The sequence below is a fragment of the Ambystoma mexicanum genome, chromosome 4p (assembly GCF_040938575.1).
Source record: "Ambystoma mexicanum isolate Mex_15411 chromosome 4p, UKY_AmexF1_1, whole genome shotgun sequence".
Classification (NCBI taxonomy): Eukaryota; Metazoa; Chordata; class Amphibia; order Caudata; family Ambystomatidae; genus Ambystoma; species Ambystoma mexicanum.
In genome coordinates this window covers 1,236,373,008-1,236,391,178 of record NC_090927.1, presented here as the reverse complement: position 1 = coordinate 1,236,391,178, position 18,171 = coordinate 1,236,373,008, and the positions used below count along the sequence as shown (strand labels likewise).

At 46.0% G+C, this 18,171-nt stretch overlaps 1 protein-coding gene across 1 annotated transcript in view; it reads left to right on the top strand.

Annotated features, from left to right (window-relative positions):
* Positions 1 to 17,355, top strand: part of FAM89A (family with sequence similarity 89 member A) — a 38,818-nt gene extending 21,463 nt beyond the window's left edge. The window contains exon 2 of the mRNA XM_069606901.1: positions 16,026 to 17,355. Coding sequence (XP_069463002.1) covers positions 16,026 to 16,289 — 264 coding nt within the window. The 3' untranslated portion in view covers positions 16,290 to 17,355. The remainder of the gene's footprint in view (positions 1 to 16,025) is intronic.
* Positions 17,356 to 18,171: the final 816 nt, after the last annotated feature.

The window sequence follows — 18,171 nt, the reverse complement described above, 5'->3', positions numbered from 1 at the left end:
TGCAGCCAAGAGCTTTTGATGGCCCAAAAGCAGCTAGTAAGGTCCCATCTGTCAGTGGGCTTGTTCAGCAATACCATGCAGCTTCTTTATTGCTTTGCGAACCGAAGTGGAGGTGTTGGGCACATACGCAGTCATTTACCCCCTATGATTTTTTTTTTTTTTGCATAGCCTCCCTTTTCTGTATCATATCTAAAACCTATTTTGCAAAGAAGCAAGGCATACCGCTTGCTGTTCTACAGGGATATTACTCAATATTTCAGTGCTGATTAATGGTTCTTTCTAACTATCTAGCCAGACGATGGATGTCTCAAGTTCATGGCACAGCCATACCAGGGGATGATTGCTTTAATGAGATCGCCAAATATGTGTGCACTGGTTTCATCCTGAATAAAGAGTTTTGCAGTGCCTGGTAGGGTTGTCAATAATGGGGTGATCTAATGGAACTGGCTGGAAATACAAATCCTAAATGCCAACGGAAGTTAGCCAAGTGTAAGTGTTGAGCCCACAATGAAATGCAATACACTCGAGTCACAAACATAAAAGGGAACATCAGTGTCATCTCTAGGATTGGGAGTGTCATGTTGCAGTTGGCGCAATATCCTAGGAATTTACAACCATTGTTATAAATGCAAACGGCCCCTGTTGGAGGACCGGAGATGCAGGGAAGGGATGGAAAACGAATGAGGGTTATTATCCTTTAGTAGGTAGAACCAGGGCTGCCGCAGTCACTACGGCAGCCCAGGACGAAAAAGGAGCAAACTCATATGACAAAGGGAAGTAGCATTTGGGAGAGAAACAAATTCACAGGCTCCTTTTCACAGGACCTGCTGTAACTGAGCATATAAAGAGGAGGCGGAATGGGAGGGGTAGCAGATATTATTCTTTTGAATATAGTAATAGTTTTTATACATAATATAGCCACTTGTAAAGCATAACATGAAGAAAAGGGAGGGGCCACTGTTGCAGCAGGAGCCCTTCCTCTACAAAAGCAAGAAACTGTAAGTATAGATGGCAATTGCAGCATTGAACCATGTGCATAAGGCTAACACATTAATTTCTGTTCATTAAGTCAAGTGGTAATGGTGATCAGGAGGTAAAGTTGACATCGTAACATTAGGAAAGGGTACAAGTGTAGATTTTATTGAAAGGGGTCAATACATATCGCACAAAGAAAAGGGCCAAGTAGTAAAAGCAGGATATAAAAACGGAAATAACACAATCTCATACTGTTTTTCTGTCACCGCTTTGTATATCATGTGGAGAGGCATGGTCAGTGTCTCTAGCGGCGCCAAATTATTTGGAGTGTCCAAAATATCTCACTCCCCAGATAGTCCTTAATGATTGTGTTCTTGACCACCAGGGTAGCTGCAATCTCGAGTGTGTTCCCAAATAATCAAGTTTGTACAATTTCAGCCCCTATGTTGGTCCTACATCTTTGGGGCACACTGTAGTTGAAAGCAATCCAAGTTCCTTTTTCCCAGCTGACGTCTCTTCCAGCAGATGATTCTCCAGAAGAAAAGACAAGTGGTGTAGCAACACAGCTGTCCTTGGGCCATTTGTGTGGCAGGAGGGGTAGAGGAGCTTTCTTCTCGCTAGCATGCATCCAGTATCTGTGGCCATCACATTGATTGATCTTTGTGTTGCCAGGTGCACCAGCCCTTTCCACCTGGGTTGCAGACCGGAGGTACGTTGAAGGGTCTTAGTCGGCACCTAGTCGCCAGGAAGCAGAAATGTCCTGGCCCCTCCAAAGGCTGGGGTAGACTGTCTTTGAACCATTTATGAATAATGGACAATGCTTTAGTAAGCTCCTTACAATAGTAAATCCATGTAGGATGAAGCACATTTTTATTTATGCTTTTTAAAAAAATGTACATTTTTTTGGGGGGGGTTTAGGCAAGCCTCACACATTGGCAGGGCGGCCCATAACCTCATTGGCGGACAAACCCACTCCAAAATGTGCAACCATTCTCCTAGCAAATAAAGCTAAGTAATCCATCCAGCTTAAATTGCTACCCTCTCAACCTTTGGATCGTTTTTTTTGTGTCATTACAACGTTCCACTAAACCTGCCACCTATGCGCGATTGCATGAAACCTTTCCCTTATGCCCAATGCCTGATATACCAGGTCCATTGTTTTATTGACCAAATGAACCCATTACCGCTCGATATTGAGCATGGCAGACCATATCTTGGAATATATTCTTTGACAAGGGCTTTGACTGTACTCTGTGCAGTAGTTGCCTTTGCAGTTGCATCTGCAAACGCATTGCCTTTGCCCACATGGTCGGTTGTTCTCTTTATGTGCACTGAATTTTATGATATCAAGATGGCTTGGCAAGGCCAGTGAATTGCAATTTGTGAATAAGTTCGCCATGTTGAATTTTGGTGCCATGGGAGGTAGAAAGCTGCGTTCCATCCAGAGTTTCCCAAAATGATGTGCAAACCTGAATGCATACTGGATATCGGTGTAATGTTTATTGGCAGTACAGAGCTGAGCGCACATGCTCTGGTTGGCACTATAATTTCAGCTGCTTGTGCTGAATGTGGAGGTATTTTATAGGTTTCAACGTTAATGTTATGGCATAAGCTGCAGTTGACAAGCCATCTGGTAGTTTGAAACAAGGGCCATCAACATATAAAATGCCATCAGGATTTTATAACGGAACATAAGTAAAGTCAACCCGTCTCCTCCTCTGTTAGTATACAATCGGGCAAGACATCAAGACATCAAGGTCATCAGAAGAGGGAACAAGGTGGCAAGGTTCATAGTATTGTATCTTTGCAAAGTAATGTTGGGTGCAAACCGAGCCAACTCATGCCTAGTGAGCCGTGTGTTAGTCAAATGTGCCTTTGTGTCTTCTTTTTCAGGAGAATATCTATTGCGTGGGGAGCAATAGCAGTTAAAGAATGACCCAATACTATGGTTTCTGCTTGTATCACAGAAAGGGCAGCAGCCGCTACCCCTTTTAGGCAATTTAGTAACCTTAGGCACTGGGTCTAGGGTGGATGGAAAAATGGGCACATGGCCTATTTTTCTTCCCTTGTGGTTGTTAGGACCGACAAAGCACACCATTTTAGTTCATGCACAAACTGAGAAAAGGGTTTAGTATTGTATGGTGTTCCTAATGCAGGAAAGTTACATAGCGCAGAAAGCTTTCGTTATGGGACTGAGTCCGGGACAAAGGTACAGGAGTAGTGTTGGTAGTAAGTTCCAGTAAGGGCTTAGCTAACAAAAGTTTGAAATCTCTAGAATGAAGTCATCCCCACAAATTCTCTACCCTCCTGTTGTGTGCTGGGTACTGGCATGTTTATCATGTGTTCATTGCAGGTGCAGTCTTTTCTCTCCCTTAGTAAGTAAATGACCTAGACAAGTAACCTGCTTCTGACTATTTAGCTTATCTGGGGAAACCTTATGGCCCAAGGCAGCTAAACTCCCTTCGTTGGTATCTGCCACTAGAAGTAGCTCAACGTACTGCAATAACAGTGCCTGGGGATGGGGGTAAAAGTGTCCAATTGTGTTTTTAATGCCTGACTGTGAATCCTTGGGGTGCTCTAAAAAATGTATCCGAGCGACTGTCTATCTTAAAGGCAAAAGGGTACTGTCAGTTGTATTGAGATGCTGAAAAATGCATAAGTATTGTCCGGAGGGTGAAACCATAGGAAAGCACGATGTCCTAGATGGAACAACTGGGAACTGGGGCACCACCATTTAGATGGGCAAATCTAGCACCAATAAGTGAACCTTCCTTGCCACCCTTATTCTGCACTGTCAAAATTGGGCTATTGCATGGGCTCCTTGACATTTCCTGAGCTATCCATCTAGCCTGTATATCATCACTCCCCTTATCCCAATTAATCCTTCCTGGGATAGTTTGTATTGGGGTATCCTTGGGAGAATGGCATTGGTCTTAACATGAACTGATCTTCTATACATCTACTTTTTTTTTTTTAACTGGGTGCCCACGCCCTTTTATCCACTTTCTCAAATTCTGGTAAAGTCGCACTACCAGCTGCACCTCCTCAGAGGTATTCTTCCTTATTTCCTCCAGAAGCTCACTGTGTCCAGAGCACTAGTTCTCTCTAGGCTGGACTACTGCCAACAGCCTTTCTAAATCTGCCTGCTTCTACTTTCCGCCGCCTGCAACTCATCCAGCACAAGGACTGAGACATGTCGTTGGCCTCAAGCCCGGGGATTGTATCTCTCAGGACTGAAAACTCTGCACTGGCTCCCAGTGGCTGCGGGGATTACGTTCAAAACCTTCTGCATTGTCCACATGGCTTTCAGGGGCCTCAATACCTTAAACTCTTAAATATTTTCCTTCTCGAGCTCTTCGCTCATCTGCCTCCAACTCCCTCAGTGTCGGTCGCTTCTCCAAGCAATGAGTTGGTGGGTTTTCTTTGGCTGGAGCCTCCCTCTGGAGCTGCATCCCTGAATCTTGAGGAGACCCAACTCTGGTTCCGGAAGCACCTCAAAACCTTCCTCTTTGCTTCTGCTTTCTCTCCTACTCTCCCCTGCTGAACTCCTGTCTGAAACTGCACTGGTCACCAGGCTACCCTCTGATCTCAGGCCCAGGTCCCCTACCCGCCAGCTGCACTGCCTCCCTGGCATCCCCCGCACTTGTTGACTGATTTCTGTATCCCTACAGTCCCCTACCGGCACTTGTCACCATGTCTGCACTTGCCACCAGCTTGCCGCAATTTTAATTTATGCTTTTATTCTATTTTTGTCGGTCCCATGTACTGCACTGCCCCCTCCCCCTGCACTTGTGCCATCTGTGTCACTTGGCCTAGTAATATCACTGTCTGTCTTCCTCTATTTTTCCCTCCCTTGCCTTGTCGCGCCTTGAAACACTTGAAAACAGGTGCGTAATGCCATATCAAAAGTTAGTGGTGAAACATAACATTTAGCTATGGATTCAGCAGAGCAAGTAAGGGAGACTCCATCCGGCGAATAGCAAATGGTTGCATGAAAGTCCATGCCCAAAGATTTAAAGCACATGAGCCATGCAGGAAATGGGCCGTATCTGAAAGAGAATGGGCTCTTATACTGGACTATGCACTGGATTATTAGAAAATCCCACTGAGGTGTTAATATTTCCGGAGAGGGGGATTGAAGGCACTAATTTGTGGCAAATGGAAGTATTGTATGTTCTGTATCTAAGTAACTTCTGCCTTTTTTCAGCAATGCACAGTTCCACATATGGACCTGTGGGGTCAAAGGGTATTTATACTCTGCCTTTCCACTCTCCTGGGTAACCGTATGTTCTGTAATCTGGATATGGCTGGTCTTCATAATAGTGGCAAAATACTGCGATTCCCTACCTTCGATCAAAATGACTGTCCTTGGCCTTCAGTGCATCTTAGTATAGCAGGGGTAGTGTAACTCAGTGGCAATGCACTTCAGACTACTTGGAGCATCAGTTTCGAGTCCCTTTTGGTATTGAGTGTTATTCCTCATACAGTAGACCTGCCTCTTCCCCCTTGGATTCAATCTGGGCTTTTGCAATAATGGCATCCACTGCGGGCCAGAGTTTCTGGAAGTACGGAACCCCAACTAAAGGGTCCCTTGTCTTCCCCAATTGTGTCCATAGTATATAGAGGCGGAAATGGTGGTTTAGCCAAATGTTCCAGCAAGGGGTCTGCCTCTGAATACTCACAGGGTGCAGGAGTCTGTCTGAGGCATATGAACTTAAGCCTTTTTGTTTCTTTTGCATGAGGATTTGTCATCCTGTTCCCAGTATTAACTTCCATTGGTCGTCTACTCTAGCCTTTTCTGACTGGCTTCCTTTATTTTATTTTTTAAGCTCTGCTTCCCCCCCCCCTCAACACCCCCACAACGTAATCTTCTCCTATATTGTGTTTCCCATTGAAGAAAAGCAATCTAATTTCCTTTGGTCACTTTGCTGAGTTACCCTAATTTTAGTCCAAAGTCCCATGCTCAAATTTGAAAAATAGTTTGTCAGCAGTATATCGGTGTCTTTTTATTCCTGTCCCGGGGAACCTTCTGTGGGAGTCGAACATGCTGTTCAAGGTTATTTAATCGTTTTAAACACCCACAGCATTTGGTGCTCTCATTTCCCATTTTTCAAGAGCATCAATACCCTGTGATCACAAAGTTGCAATGTCTAGGTTCACTTTACAGTGGTCATCAAATATTGCAAATCGAATAAATCTGCACCTATCTCAACAGTGTCGTCCTTCTACTCACTCAGTCCTGTCTGTGCCAGTGTCTTAAGCAAAAATGCTATTCCAGGCGAGCACCTCGTGAGTATAGCTCACCGGCAATGTTTGCCTTGGAAGGAAGACGTCGTGGAGCAACACAGGTTCGATCCCCGTGTATGCACTTAGAAACCTCTGGGTATTAGGCATGTTATAAATAACCATCGTGTTATCTTGGTCAGGGTAAATACACATGTCAGGGAATCTGGCAAGAATAAATTGGACCGTGGCTGCAGGAAAGCGGTGCAAATCGCTCCATGGTAGTTTAGTCATCTGCTTTTTCTCAACTGTGGTACACAATCCGTCTGGATTTAGCCAACGAGATTCCATCTGGAGGGTGCCATCTGCCAAAAGGTGCAAATTACAGCAAGGGTGTAAGCCCCTCAGGTGTCCCCTCCCACCTAGACTATAAACCAAGAATGGGACCTCTTCACAGAATAACGGCCACATAAATGCATCAACTAAGCACTCGAGCGGAAAGAGGCTATTTATTTGCTATGGCTCTGTCTTCACAATATTTTGGTCCTGATATGCACGTTTTTTGCTGCATTAGCATGACCTGTAAATAAAGGTCACTCACTGACATGGTGAACAGAGCTCAGTCAGTAAAAACTGAAATACAAAGACATGCAAGAGGGAGGCTGAACAGGGGGTGGCTGCACATGTGTTCTTTTCTACCCTTGGCTTGAGCTCGGGGTCATCACTTGCTGGTATTTGTGCATGCTATTTTGACTGCCGCATTTCCTAGCTTGAGAGCAGTGCTTGCAAATGCAGAGGTAACTTGAGTTGCTGTTGGTGGACCACAGCAAAACTAGTGTGGCATAACTGAGAAAAAGACAGCTGGTAATATGTATTTCCAGACCAGCCTGACGGAACAGTTGAGTACCCTATTGGAATAATGATAGTTGCTTTATTCTAACCGTCCTGAAAGAAGCATATGATTGGGATCTACAACTAAAAGTCCACACAGCCAACTGAAGGGCAGTGGGGGAAAGGGCCCTTCTAGTTGCCCAGCCCTGTCCCTGGTTTCTCCACTGTTTGTGCAGAGAAATCGCCCCACAGAAAAGGTGAATCTATGCTTTAATCTCCACTGCACGTCTAGCACGCACATCATGTGATTGAATCATTGTTAGCCACCCACCTGTATGGTTAATTGCACTGCAGTCCACATCTGGCACATATTGGACTGACTCAGTTTGCCTGCATATCTAGCACCTAGACATATGGGCTCATTTATGTGGGGGTGTGTGTGTGTGTGTGTGTGTATATAATCAAAAAAAGGATGCATGCGCATTTTGCTTGCTAGTGCACTCCTTCGACTTGGAGCAATACATTGCAGAAAATCGCAAATGCGAAATTACAAAGTCCTTTAATAGCAGCAAATCCCTGTGTCCAGGAAGACAGTCTGTAGAGACATGATGCGTTTCTCTACACACTTGTAGCTTGCCCACAAACAACTGTGTGTGGTATACTGAATCATTGTTCGCCTGCACAATAACTGACAGCATAAAACACAGCTTTGTTTTACCTGTATAACTAGCAATTATCTAGACAATCTTTGCTTTTAGCCTCCACTAAATCTGTACATCTATTGCTGCCTAATGCATAACTTCAATCATTAAGATTGTCATCACAACTGTGCATTTTATATTCCCGCCATACCTAGCCCATAGCTTAGTTGGTGTGCACATAATGGAGCTAGGTTGAATCCTTGATTTAGCCCCCACACGTTTATGGATCTTTATACTACAACTAGCGCATAACTTAATTTTGACTTGCTGTTCCCTGCTACTTAGCACAAAGCTAGATTAACTCAATTGCAACTGTACGTGCATCCATGGTGTTTAACTTCATATCGATGGATGCATCCGTAACTGTTAACTCGTCATATCAATACCTGAACACCACCAATACCTGAACACCACCACAAGATGTGCAATCTTCTTTCCTGCATACCAAACGCATTACAAGCTTGTGTCCTAGTACTTTGCTCTTAAAATCTGCACATTAGTGATTCGTGTTGCCACTGAACTACTGCATTGCTCCATCGTGTATCGCTAGCATTTGGTGAGATTTAATCTGGTTGTGTGCGCCTTCGCAATAATTTCAGATGTACTTACTGCTGCCTAGGTACCTAGTGTATAACTAGTTTAAAATGTGCTTATGCACAAAATGCATGCAGCCTTTGCTGATCACTCACCTTCTGACTTAACTCATTGTGCGGTCCCATAATAACTGCATCTCATGCTATTTGTGTAGATATAGGCGCACAGCGGGTTTTGACTCCATTTCCCTGCACAACCAGTACTAAGCTCGATCAACACACCAGTTAACCCTCTTTATTTTCCTATCATACCGACACACAGTACTTTATCATTTGGAGAATATTTAACCTAGCTGCATGCATGGCTGCCTACAAAGGAACCCTTAAGATATCAGACGTCAGTATCCTATCGGGCTTCAAGATCATCTGTTATCTTTCTGGTGCACAGCGACTCCCTTCATATCATCTGCACCCTCTAGTTTCCATCAGACTTAATCGCTTGCTAAAACATGCTCCACTGCTCCCACAGACAAATTCATTTTAAACTACAGACCTTCCTCATACAGATTACTTTGATGACAAATCTTCTCAAAGGAAGATGGCGCTACTGCAAATTCTCTCAGTGAACCTTGCTGCAATCCATGTTAAATAGATGACTAAAGGTCCCACCTGCATAGTCTGACACATTATCAATGGCATTTCCATCAATGAAAATATCTGCTTCCCAGTTTACCACCTCTGGAGAGACGCCTAATCTATATCCTTTCACAATCGCCACTGACACCTCGCAGAACCTTCAAAAGAGCCATCGACATCTGTCTCCCTCTAGAAAGACTGCAATCAACCAAATATGCTGTCCCCACAGATGGACCAACAACCGCACTGTGTGAAACCCCAACATTCACAAATTACTCGGGACTGCATTGCCCCAAGATCTTTTTATTGGGCTAAATGGTTCACCCCAGATTATATTAATTTGAAAGAAGAAAATGGAAATTAATCTACACCCTAAAGTTATGACTTCACAGAGCTCTCAGCAAAAATCTTAGTATTGCAAACCATTGATTCAGCACAATGCCACCCCTACACAAGAGCTCTGACAAGATTGCTACATGCTTCAACCAAAACATCCTCAACATCCAGGATCACCTGAACAAAGGATGCTCCCACGTGCCACCAGTGAGAATCCACCAACACCTCCCACATTTATACATACCTAGACTGGTTTCACCAAAATGGCAGTCGAAGCAATAACACTCATCAAGAGCACACATTCAAGCATATGTCTCTGCGGCCTCTAACACGGCAAAACTCTTTAAAATATGCCAATCCTGTTACGGTCTCTACCTCTCCTGTTCTCTCAACAGACCCTCTGTACAGCTTTGGCCTCTCCCTTCTCCACTAAAACTCAAGAAATCCTGTCCACCTTCTCCTCTTCCTCTCACTCTTCCTCTCTCGGCCCCACTTTGGCCATCTCTCCCTCTCCTCCTTTCTCTCTAACACTTGACAAGCTTTCTAGACACTTCCCATCTATGGAAGTGTCGTTGAAACAGGTGCTCGCCCGCTCCTCCAGGACCATATTGACACCCTTGCTCCCGCCTTGGCCGATTTCTGTAATCATTCTTTTCCCACTGGAACTCCCCCCCCCCCCCCTCTCCCAAACTCTTGGAAAAGCTGTCCATCTCCCAGTTTACACTCCACAATTAATCTGGTTGTCTCCATGACCATCTGTCTGCTTTAAGAGCTGACAGAGGCACGCAAACTGCTCTCCTGAACACCTGTGAAGATCTGATCTCTAACCTTGATTCCAGCATTCCTTCTGTTCTCATGCTTCTTGAACTTTCCTCTGCTTTCGACAGTCAACCATGCTATCCGGATCAATCGACGGAGAACCTGGGCATCATGGATCCGACCCTGCAGTGGCAGACCTCCTTCCTCTTGGACCGCCCCTCCAAGGTCCAATTTGCTCCCCTTTCTCTCTGCCACCTCTATACCTGTGGCGTTCCCCAGGGCTCTATCCTCTCACCCTGGTTTTTCAACCACTACTTGGCCTTTTTGGCCCACCTGATCTCTACCTTCTCTAACTTTCAGTGTTGTGCGGATTACACTTAGCTTTCCTTCAAGCTCCCCTCAGCCTCCTCTCCTCTTGGTCATTCCTGGTGTCATCTTCAACTCCTCTCTCTCCTCACAGACTGCGCCAAGAAGTCCCACTACCAGCTGCACCTCGTCAAAGTGACTCTTACCTTTCTCAAGTCCCCCACAAGCTCAGTCTCCAGAGCCCTGGTTCTCTCTAGGCTGGACTACTGCAACAGCCACTTTCTCCATCTGCCTTCCTCTACTCTCCGCCCTCTGCAACTAAATCCAGAAAGGACTGCGAGACTTATCCTTGGCCTCAAGCCCAGGGATCATATCCTGCAGCTATGAAATCTCTCCACTGGCTCCCGGTGGCTGCAAGGATCAAGTTCAAGCCACTTTGCATTGTCCACAAGGCTTTCTGGGTCTGGGATCCACGCTACATCCAACGCTCTTTCATAAAATACCTTCCCTCTCATGCTTTAAGGGTTAGATGCTTTGCCAGGCAGAGTGGGGGGGGGGGCGTAGATCTCTTCTCCTGAGGTGCCTCCCTCTAGAATGGCCTCCCTGCCACTCTCAAACTTGAGCCAGGCCAGCTGAAGTTCCAAAAGCGGCTCAAAACGTTCTCCGCTTTCGCTCTCCCCTACCGGTCTGCTGTACCAACTGGTTGCTTGGCTATCCTCGGTCTCACTGAGTCCAGACTCTCTCTTGGTCAGTCACCCTTGCACTGCCTCTAGGGGGGGGGTGGGGGCGTCACTGTAACCCTACAGTCCTTTGGTTTTCCTTGCACAACCCAGAGACGCACTCCCCTGGCTGCATACTCCGAGCATTGCTGCCCTGTTTTCCCCTCCCCTCTCCCTTGCACCTCCCTCCCCCCCACCCCCCCACTTTCACTGCACTTCTCGTTATCGCACTTGAATGATCTGAATGACAAGGCCTAGTAACATAATTTGTCTTGTCCTCCTCTGTTTTCCTTGTCTTGTCGCGCCTAAAACACTTGTGTACAGGTGCGTTATATGACTTATCATATCATTTTCACAGATGCCCAGAAATATATACAATGCCACAGTAGGAAATGGCTAGATTGGCAGAACCCAAATGCTAGTCTAGCCAGATAATTGCACTTAGCAGGACTGATTTATCAGAAATGCCCAGTTGCAAAAAGTTGTACCTGAGGAATGACTAGACTGGCTTCACCAAAATACCACATCATGCCTGCTTAGCATGGACATGGACGACCATTATGATTTATTGCACAATCCCGCCCCCCCTCTCCCAAATCAGTTAATTGGCCCAGTATTAACTCCATGCCCCTCTTCCTTGTCACAGTGCTTACGTATGAGGCGGACAGAAAAGAATACAGATGTTAAACGGCACCTTGGTTTCACTGTTAACAAGGGCTCGGCCCAGCAATTACAAACGGACAGCATTTCACTGTTGGTACCTGCATGCAAATACCACATTTTTTAGGCAATTGAACTTGTGATGTGGGTTTAGTACTTGCAGAGTGATTGGAGGGGTAGAGAGGGAGCAGGAGACCAGTCATTCACACAGCAGTCTATAAATGTGTGCTTTCAGACTTAAAGGAGAGATTTAACTGCTTGTAACATTGCAGCTGCATTAGGATAGTCATTAAAATGCGTAAAGAAGTTAGATGCCCCCACACAAGTTTGCTCCTCCCCACCACACGTGAAGTTAGCACCTCTACCAACATTTGAAGGGTTAGCCCCCTGAAATGTAGGTTTTGTTGCGCCCCTGAACAAAAGCACACACCAATTACCATATATACACAGGCACACCCAGGCAGCCACCGATGCATTTAAATGTGCATCCTTTCACTGTACACATGCATACCCAGACACCCATACATGTGTGCCCTCTTTCACCATACACTGGCACACGTCATGGGTTTGAGGGGAGCCATAATACTTCAAAAATTTGAAGGTCACTCATTTCCGTTAAGGACCAAACATAACGGAAATCTCTTTATGAAGGCAGAGTGACTTCAAAAATAAACTATTTTAAAGTCATAGGGCTGCCCCACCCCATAATAATAATTAAGCATTTATATAGCGATACAAACCCTCAGGTATCTGAGCGCTGCTTATTACCTATGGTGTGTGGTGCTCATTTATGGACCTCGGAAGGTTGAAAGGCTGAGTTTGGCCCTGCCGGGATTCGAAATTGTCAGCAGGCTCTGTACAGATGTCAAAACAAGCGCTCTATGTGCTATGGAGGCCTCCAGCGTAGGGTCCTAATCTCATGGGGTGGGAGTAGCCCCAGGATTTCAAAAAGTTTCTTTTTGTATTCACTCTGCCTTCATTTCAGTTACAGAAATAATTAAAGGCAGAGTGAATTAAACATTTTTTTCGCCAAGTGGGGCCCCCCTCCTAGGACAGGTGATCGCAGGGGTCCCCGTTAAGCCAGTGTGATCAATATGGCTTCGGTGTTGTATGGCTTTTATGGTTTTCTGGACATGTGGGGCACATTGGTTGTATCCAGAGTTGACTAATGCAATTTCCATTTGGACGGAGTAGTGTACATTCGAATTAAATGCGAATCTGAACCGAACATGGAAGTATGGAAAAGTGTGTGGATACGAAGTCAACAGGACTTGGGAGAAAATGTGTAACAACATGCATTTTATTCGATGAGACGCATGTAGAAATCAAACTAAGACTGAAAGAGTAGTAGCTTTCTCCCATGTCTTGTGATGCTAAGCAACAATAATGTATTCATTGGCTTGCAAGTCAAGGAAAATTGCATCCTGCCCCTAACCAAGACCAATCGAACTGACCTGACCCCACCCTCCAGACCCTTTACCTTTTTATAGATCACTGGTCACCTGACTAGCAAAAATTCGAGAATGCGAACACTTGGCTTTCTGGTACTTTTCCCGCCAAAACACTGGCTCCAGTTATTCCCGCTAGTCGACCCTTAAAGACCACAGTAATTTACGGTGATGTCTTACTGTCCAGGGTTTGAACACCTTACCCACCTCCCCCTGACCTCGGGAGTACTTTTGGTTACACGTCTTCAGCTTAGAGACGGGGCAGGCCAGGCGACTGCCTGTGGTGCCAGGGTGCTACTAGTCCCTTGCCATGCCAGCTGGGAGGGGGGGGTGTCTTTCAAGGGCTCCCCAAGCTGGCATAGTGGGAGAAGGCGCAGCAGGTGCCCTTTTGTTAAATGCGCCCAAGGCAGCAGGGCACATACTATTGAGGATTACCTCCCCGCTCTGACGCGGTTTTCATTGGAGTAGGGTGCTCATGCATTAATATGGTCCTGTTCTGGTGGTTAACTGTCAGGCGCCGGGGCTGGAAGTTAGGAAAAAAAGTGGTGCTCCTGTGTTGACCCCCCCAACCCCCCTGTTGACCAGGAGCACGCAGTTGTGCCAATTATGCTTGGGGCGCTGCTGGCGCTAAGGCCGAGAGGTGTAGGGCCCCCAACAGCATATGAATTTAACCAACGGTCCATTAGCTAGTTCATGCCCATTGTGCCGCTGGATGAGGCCCCGATACTGCACCAGTAACTCTGAGGCCGGAGTCCAGAGTACTCGGTCCTGGTGTGCACGTGTCGTCCAGTTCTTGGCAAACAAATACTGCCTTCTCGAGTCCTGTCCTAATTCTTTTCTCTGCACGGTTGGAATCGGAGGCACTAGCGCCTGCGGTGATTTATTTGATTGTCTGCATTTTTTTTCTTCAAGTCCTATCATTCTTTATTGCCTGGTTCCCATTGTAAACCCTTTCACTCCACCGGAGCATAAGGCGTTTGCCTCGTGGGCTTCACTATGGGGCGGCAGATCCAAACTAGTTTAGATTGGACAGTCACTGCAGGCATGCAGGTGGGTGCTGTGAGGGGGGGGGGGCTACCTCGCTCACGAACCAGATGGCTGCTGCACCTTCAAGTGCCAAGATCCTGCACTAACTGTCCCTGCGTCGTGGCTGTGTCGCCCTGCACGAGTTCATTGGAGGAAAAGCAAGGCCCGGTCAGTCCTTAACGATGGCCAGTGTGGGAGGAGAGACTGACTTGGGTGAGGCCAGTCGGCAGTTCCCCTTGGGGTGGCAAGCAAAGTGTAACCTATTCGATTTATACACTTAACAGCACCGGAGTACTGTATTACGAACATTGGATAAACCTGTTTAGTGATGCCAAGACTCACTTATGCCATATGCAATTTCCTACATCTCAAATGTATAGGGGGAATTTTCGTCGTGCACACATTACTCAATGTGCCACTGCTGGGGCTCAGTATTGTAGCAACTCGTATCCATAATGCCGCACTTGAGATTCTGGCCTATCTTCTCCCCCCTCCCCCCCTCCTGTGCACACCTGGGGGTGTGCCTTTGCATGGCACTGCGCCACAAGATCTGAAATCTCCTTGGCAGTGACACGATTACTGGGCCTCACCAGCTAATTGGAGCTCCATGGCCCCCACAGTTGCGAACCATGCCAGCAGCCCAAACGTCGATTGTGTGCTGTGACTGAATCTATACAGATTCTCCTGCCTGGTTTCATTCTATTCTGGGCCAACAAGAAGTGCTCGTGCCCAACTGCCGCCAATAGCGGTGATCATCTAAGGGGAAAACCGTGGGTGGTTGGTATTGTCCAGGGGGTGTGTGGGGGAGGGGGCTTAGAATCTGCTCAGGGGTGGGGAGACGTACAGCTCGCCAAGAACATCCCAGTAAAAGCAAAGATAACCTGTTGGGCACATGCAACCAGGATTGTAACCCTTTATTGGGCTACCCACATAGGCACGTCCCAAGAGTACAGAGTCCCTTTAGGTGGGGGCATTCGCTCTGCCAGACCTCTACTATCCAAGCCCTGCTGGTCTCTACTACTTGTTGCGAATTGGGCATTTCTCTTCAGAGCCAAACTATGCTTGCCTCTCGCTCATCTGCACCACTCGACTCGGACACATGCACCGTATAGTCTGATATTCAGCCCGGAATGCTGTCGCACCATATTTAATTGTACAATAAATCCACTGCCCTCACTTCCCATTGGTGTGTGGGAAATTGTCGGTTTCTAGTGAGTAAACTGCTGGCGCACTAATTACATGTAGGGCTGTGGAGACAGATCGTGAATTTCAAAAACGAAGGAGCCAAACAGGTAGTGATATTTTTAACCTATATTTAAAGTCCCAATGAGGATGACCAAAGTATACATCCCCTGAAACGTAATCGGTTGTAAAGGTGGTTTACGTGTTGGAAAGAGATTGCATAGCTGCTACTATAATGGGTCTGCATAAGCACTTGCTATCGATTCTGCCTCCCCATTGCATGTCTTTTAAAGAATGAAGAGAACGCAAAAAGATGGAGGACCTCCAAAAAAAAGGGCGTGAGGGAGTGGAAAGAATGTTTAGGTGGCCTAATGTTGCAAAGGCCTAGCGTCTACTGTTTTCAACTGCAGCCTGTAAGGCTCACTGACATGTTTGTTTGGAGCTGCCAAGAAGTCTTGACAGACTTCCAGTGCTGTAAAATTGACGTGTGGCTTGGAGTATGACGGTTCATTATCATATTGCTATCATGCTGTCTTGTTGCCTCAGTGCCTGATGCCAGTGATACCTTTTTTAATGTTCAGTTAAAAGGAAAACTAGGGATGGGGGCTGGTGTCTTTCATTGCATTCATTTCTGACCAGTGAACTCCGAACTATAATCTGCAGTTACATTTTTGGGTTCTTCTTTTCCAGGTTGGCCTCAGACAGCTGGATATGTCGCTACTTTGTCAACTGTACTCTCTGTACGAGTCCATTCAAGAATACAAAGGTGCGTGCCAGGCCGTGTCCAATGCGGAATGCTCGTACGCCATGGAGAATGGCTTCTTTGACGAAGAGGAAGAGTATTTCCAGGAGCAGGGCAGTGTTCTCAGTGATGGGAGCGACAGCATGCACATGGAACTTTCCCTGCCAGGACCACCCACTTCCGATAGTGACTGGATACTGGAGTCTCTATAGAATTCAGTCTTTCATTTGCTTAGCTGTAATATGTTCTGCTGGTCATAGGCGAATAACTGTTGGTTGGAATTTCCAAAGGTTTCGGACTTGGCTGTGGACTGATACTGCCCCAGGTCTTCACGAACGATGGTGTAGTGGAGGAATGGTGCATTGGTTGCACTAGTTCAAGGCAGCTGATCTCGCATCTTGGTGACAATTTCTGACCATGGCTTTGGTTGTTCTGCCAAGAAGACTATTTCTGACAAACAGGTGCCCTGTTTTAACTCGTTACAATCCCTTAGTCTGAAGGCCACTCCGGAGGATATGCATCAGCAAATTCATGGTGTGATCCAGTTATTGGCTCCCACTTTCCTTTCGCTACCACTCCTCGGCAATGCAAGACCTTGACCTTAAGGAATCTGAGGAATTGCTGGCGTGGGGTACTGAACATGAGCACTGGATTAGTGTCCAGCCTTGGTGTTTTTTTGTTATCTTTTTTCCCATTCTAATGAAAGGTGGCTTTATATTGAATTTTTTTTTTTTGACTGAATAAAGTTTGCTTCAGAAGTGAGCAGCAATTGAAATATAGGGCTCCTTTCCAACTTGACATACTGAGGACGGTTTCTTTACAGGTTTACAAATGTCTGTTTGAATTTTGGGGAAATGTGTGATGTCTTGTTGTATGTGTAACCAGATGTGAGTATGATGTACACGTTTACCCTGCCGTGTGATTTACATATTTTCTTTTCAAAATGATACACATTTCATGTATAAAATGTAGTAACAAAGACTGAATGCACTTTTGCAGTGTGTAAAATGTACACAACGTAGCTAGGCTTGGAGTGTGCAGACAATCATTTTATCACCTTCCGATTTGGTGCTGTACGAGACCTATGAGGAGCTGGGTCCCCTACAGTTGCTTGCTGGAAATGGATGTGGCACCGGACCATGCAACTTTCTGAGAGGGAAAATCTCAGATCCGGCACGAGAACCATAGGAAATGTTGAATTAATTTTTTCACTCATTATAGCAACATGCGTCATGACAAAGTATCCTCTGCAAAAATAAATCCTTAAAGCACATTTTATTGCAACTTTCCAAGTGTAGTTATTCATTGTTCTTTCTCATAGACGGCGGTATTTGAACGTTAATTTACTACCACTATATTTTCTTCAAATTTAGTAGTTTACTAATGGTGGTGGTAATGGGAATCTTAAAGAAATGCACAGCCTTCAACTGTTCCACACCTTTGCAGACACCTTGTTCATTAAATGGACAAAGGACTTAAACCTGTGGATCTCGCGTTACCAGAACGTTTTGTGTGAAACGGCAAAACCCACGGGGTGCGGGGTGTGCTCTCATAATTGGATGATAGCTTGAGCCTCCCAATCGATGCAGAAGGGCTGGGGCTCATTCCATTCCAGCTGTAACTCCAAACCAACCCTCAGCAATGCACTCTAGCACCCATGTTAATTTGCTTTTAAACATCTGATCACACACCGTTTTAAGAACTACAGTGAACCTGGGTCTGCATGTGTGACCTAGGACTCGACTCAGTGTGGGGCGAAGGGCTGGGAAAAGGTACGTGGGGAAATGGCAAAGGGGGTGTCTGAACAAGAGCCCGAGCAAAAAGGGAAAGCTAGCATAAGGTTGAGTGGTAGTCATTGCTGGAATGCATGCATAGTAATAAGGATTAGACAAGGTTATTGAATCAAATTTTCATATTGGACAATTTGATCTAATCGGTGCAGGTATTCGTATCCGGAGTACTCCAGAGACCTGGTAATGGTGAGCTGGCTGACCGAGCCAAGAGTTGGGCTGTGTGTGTGGGGGGGGGACTTAAAAGGCTACAAAGACTTGTCGCCCCACCCGCTGCTATATTAGGATAGCTTCCAGTGGAGGG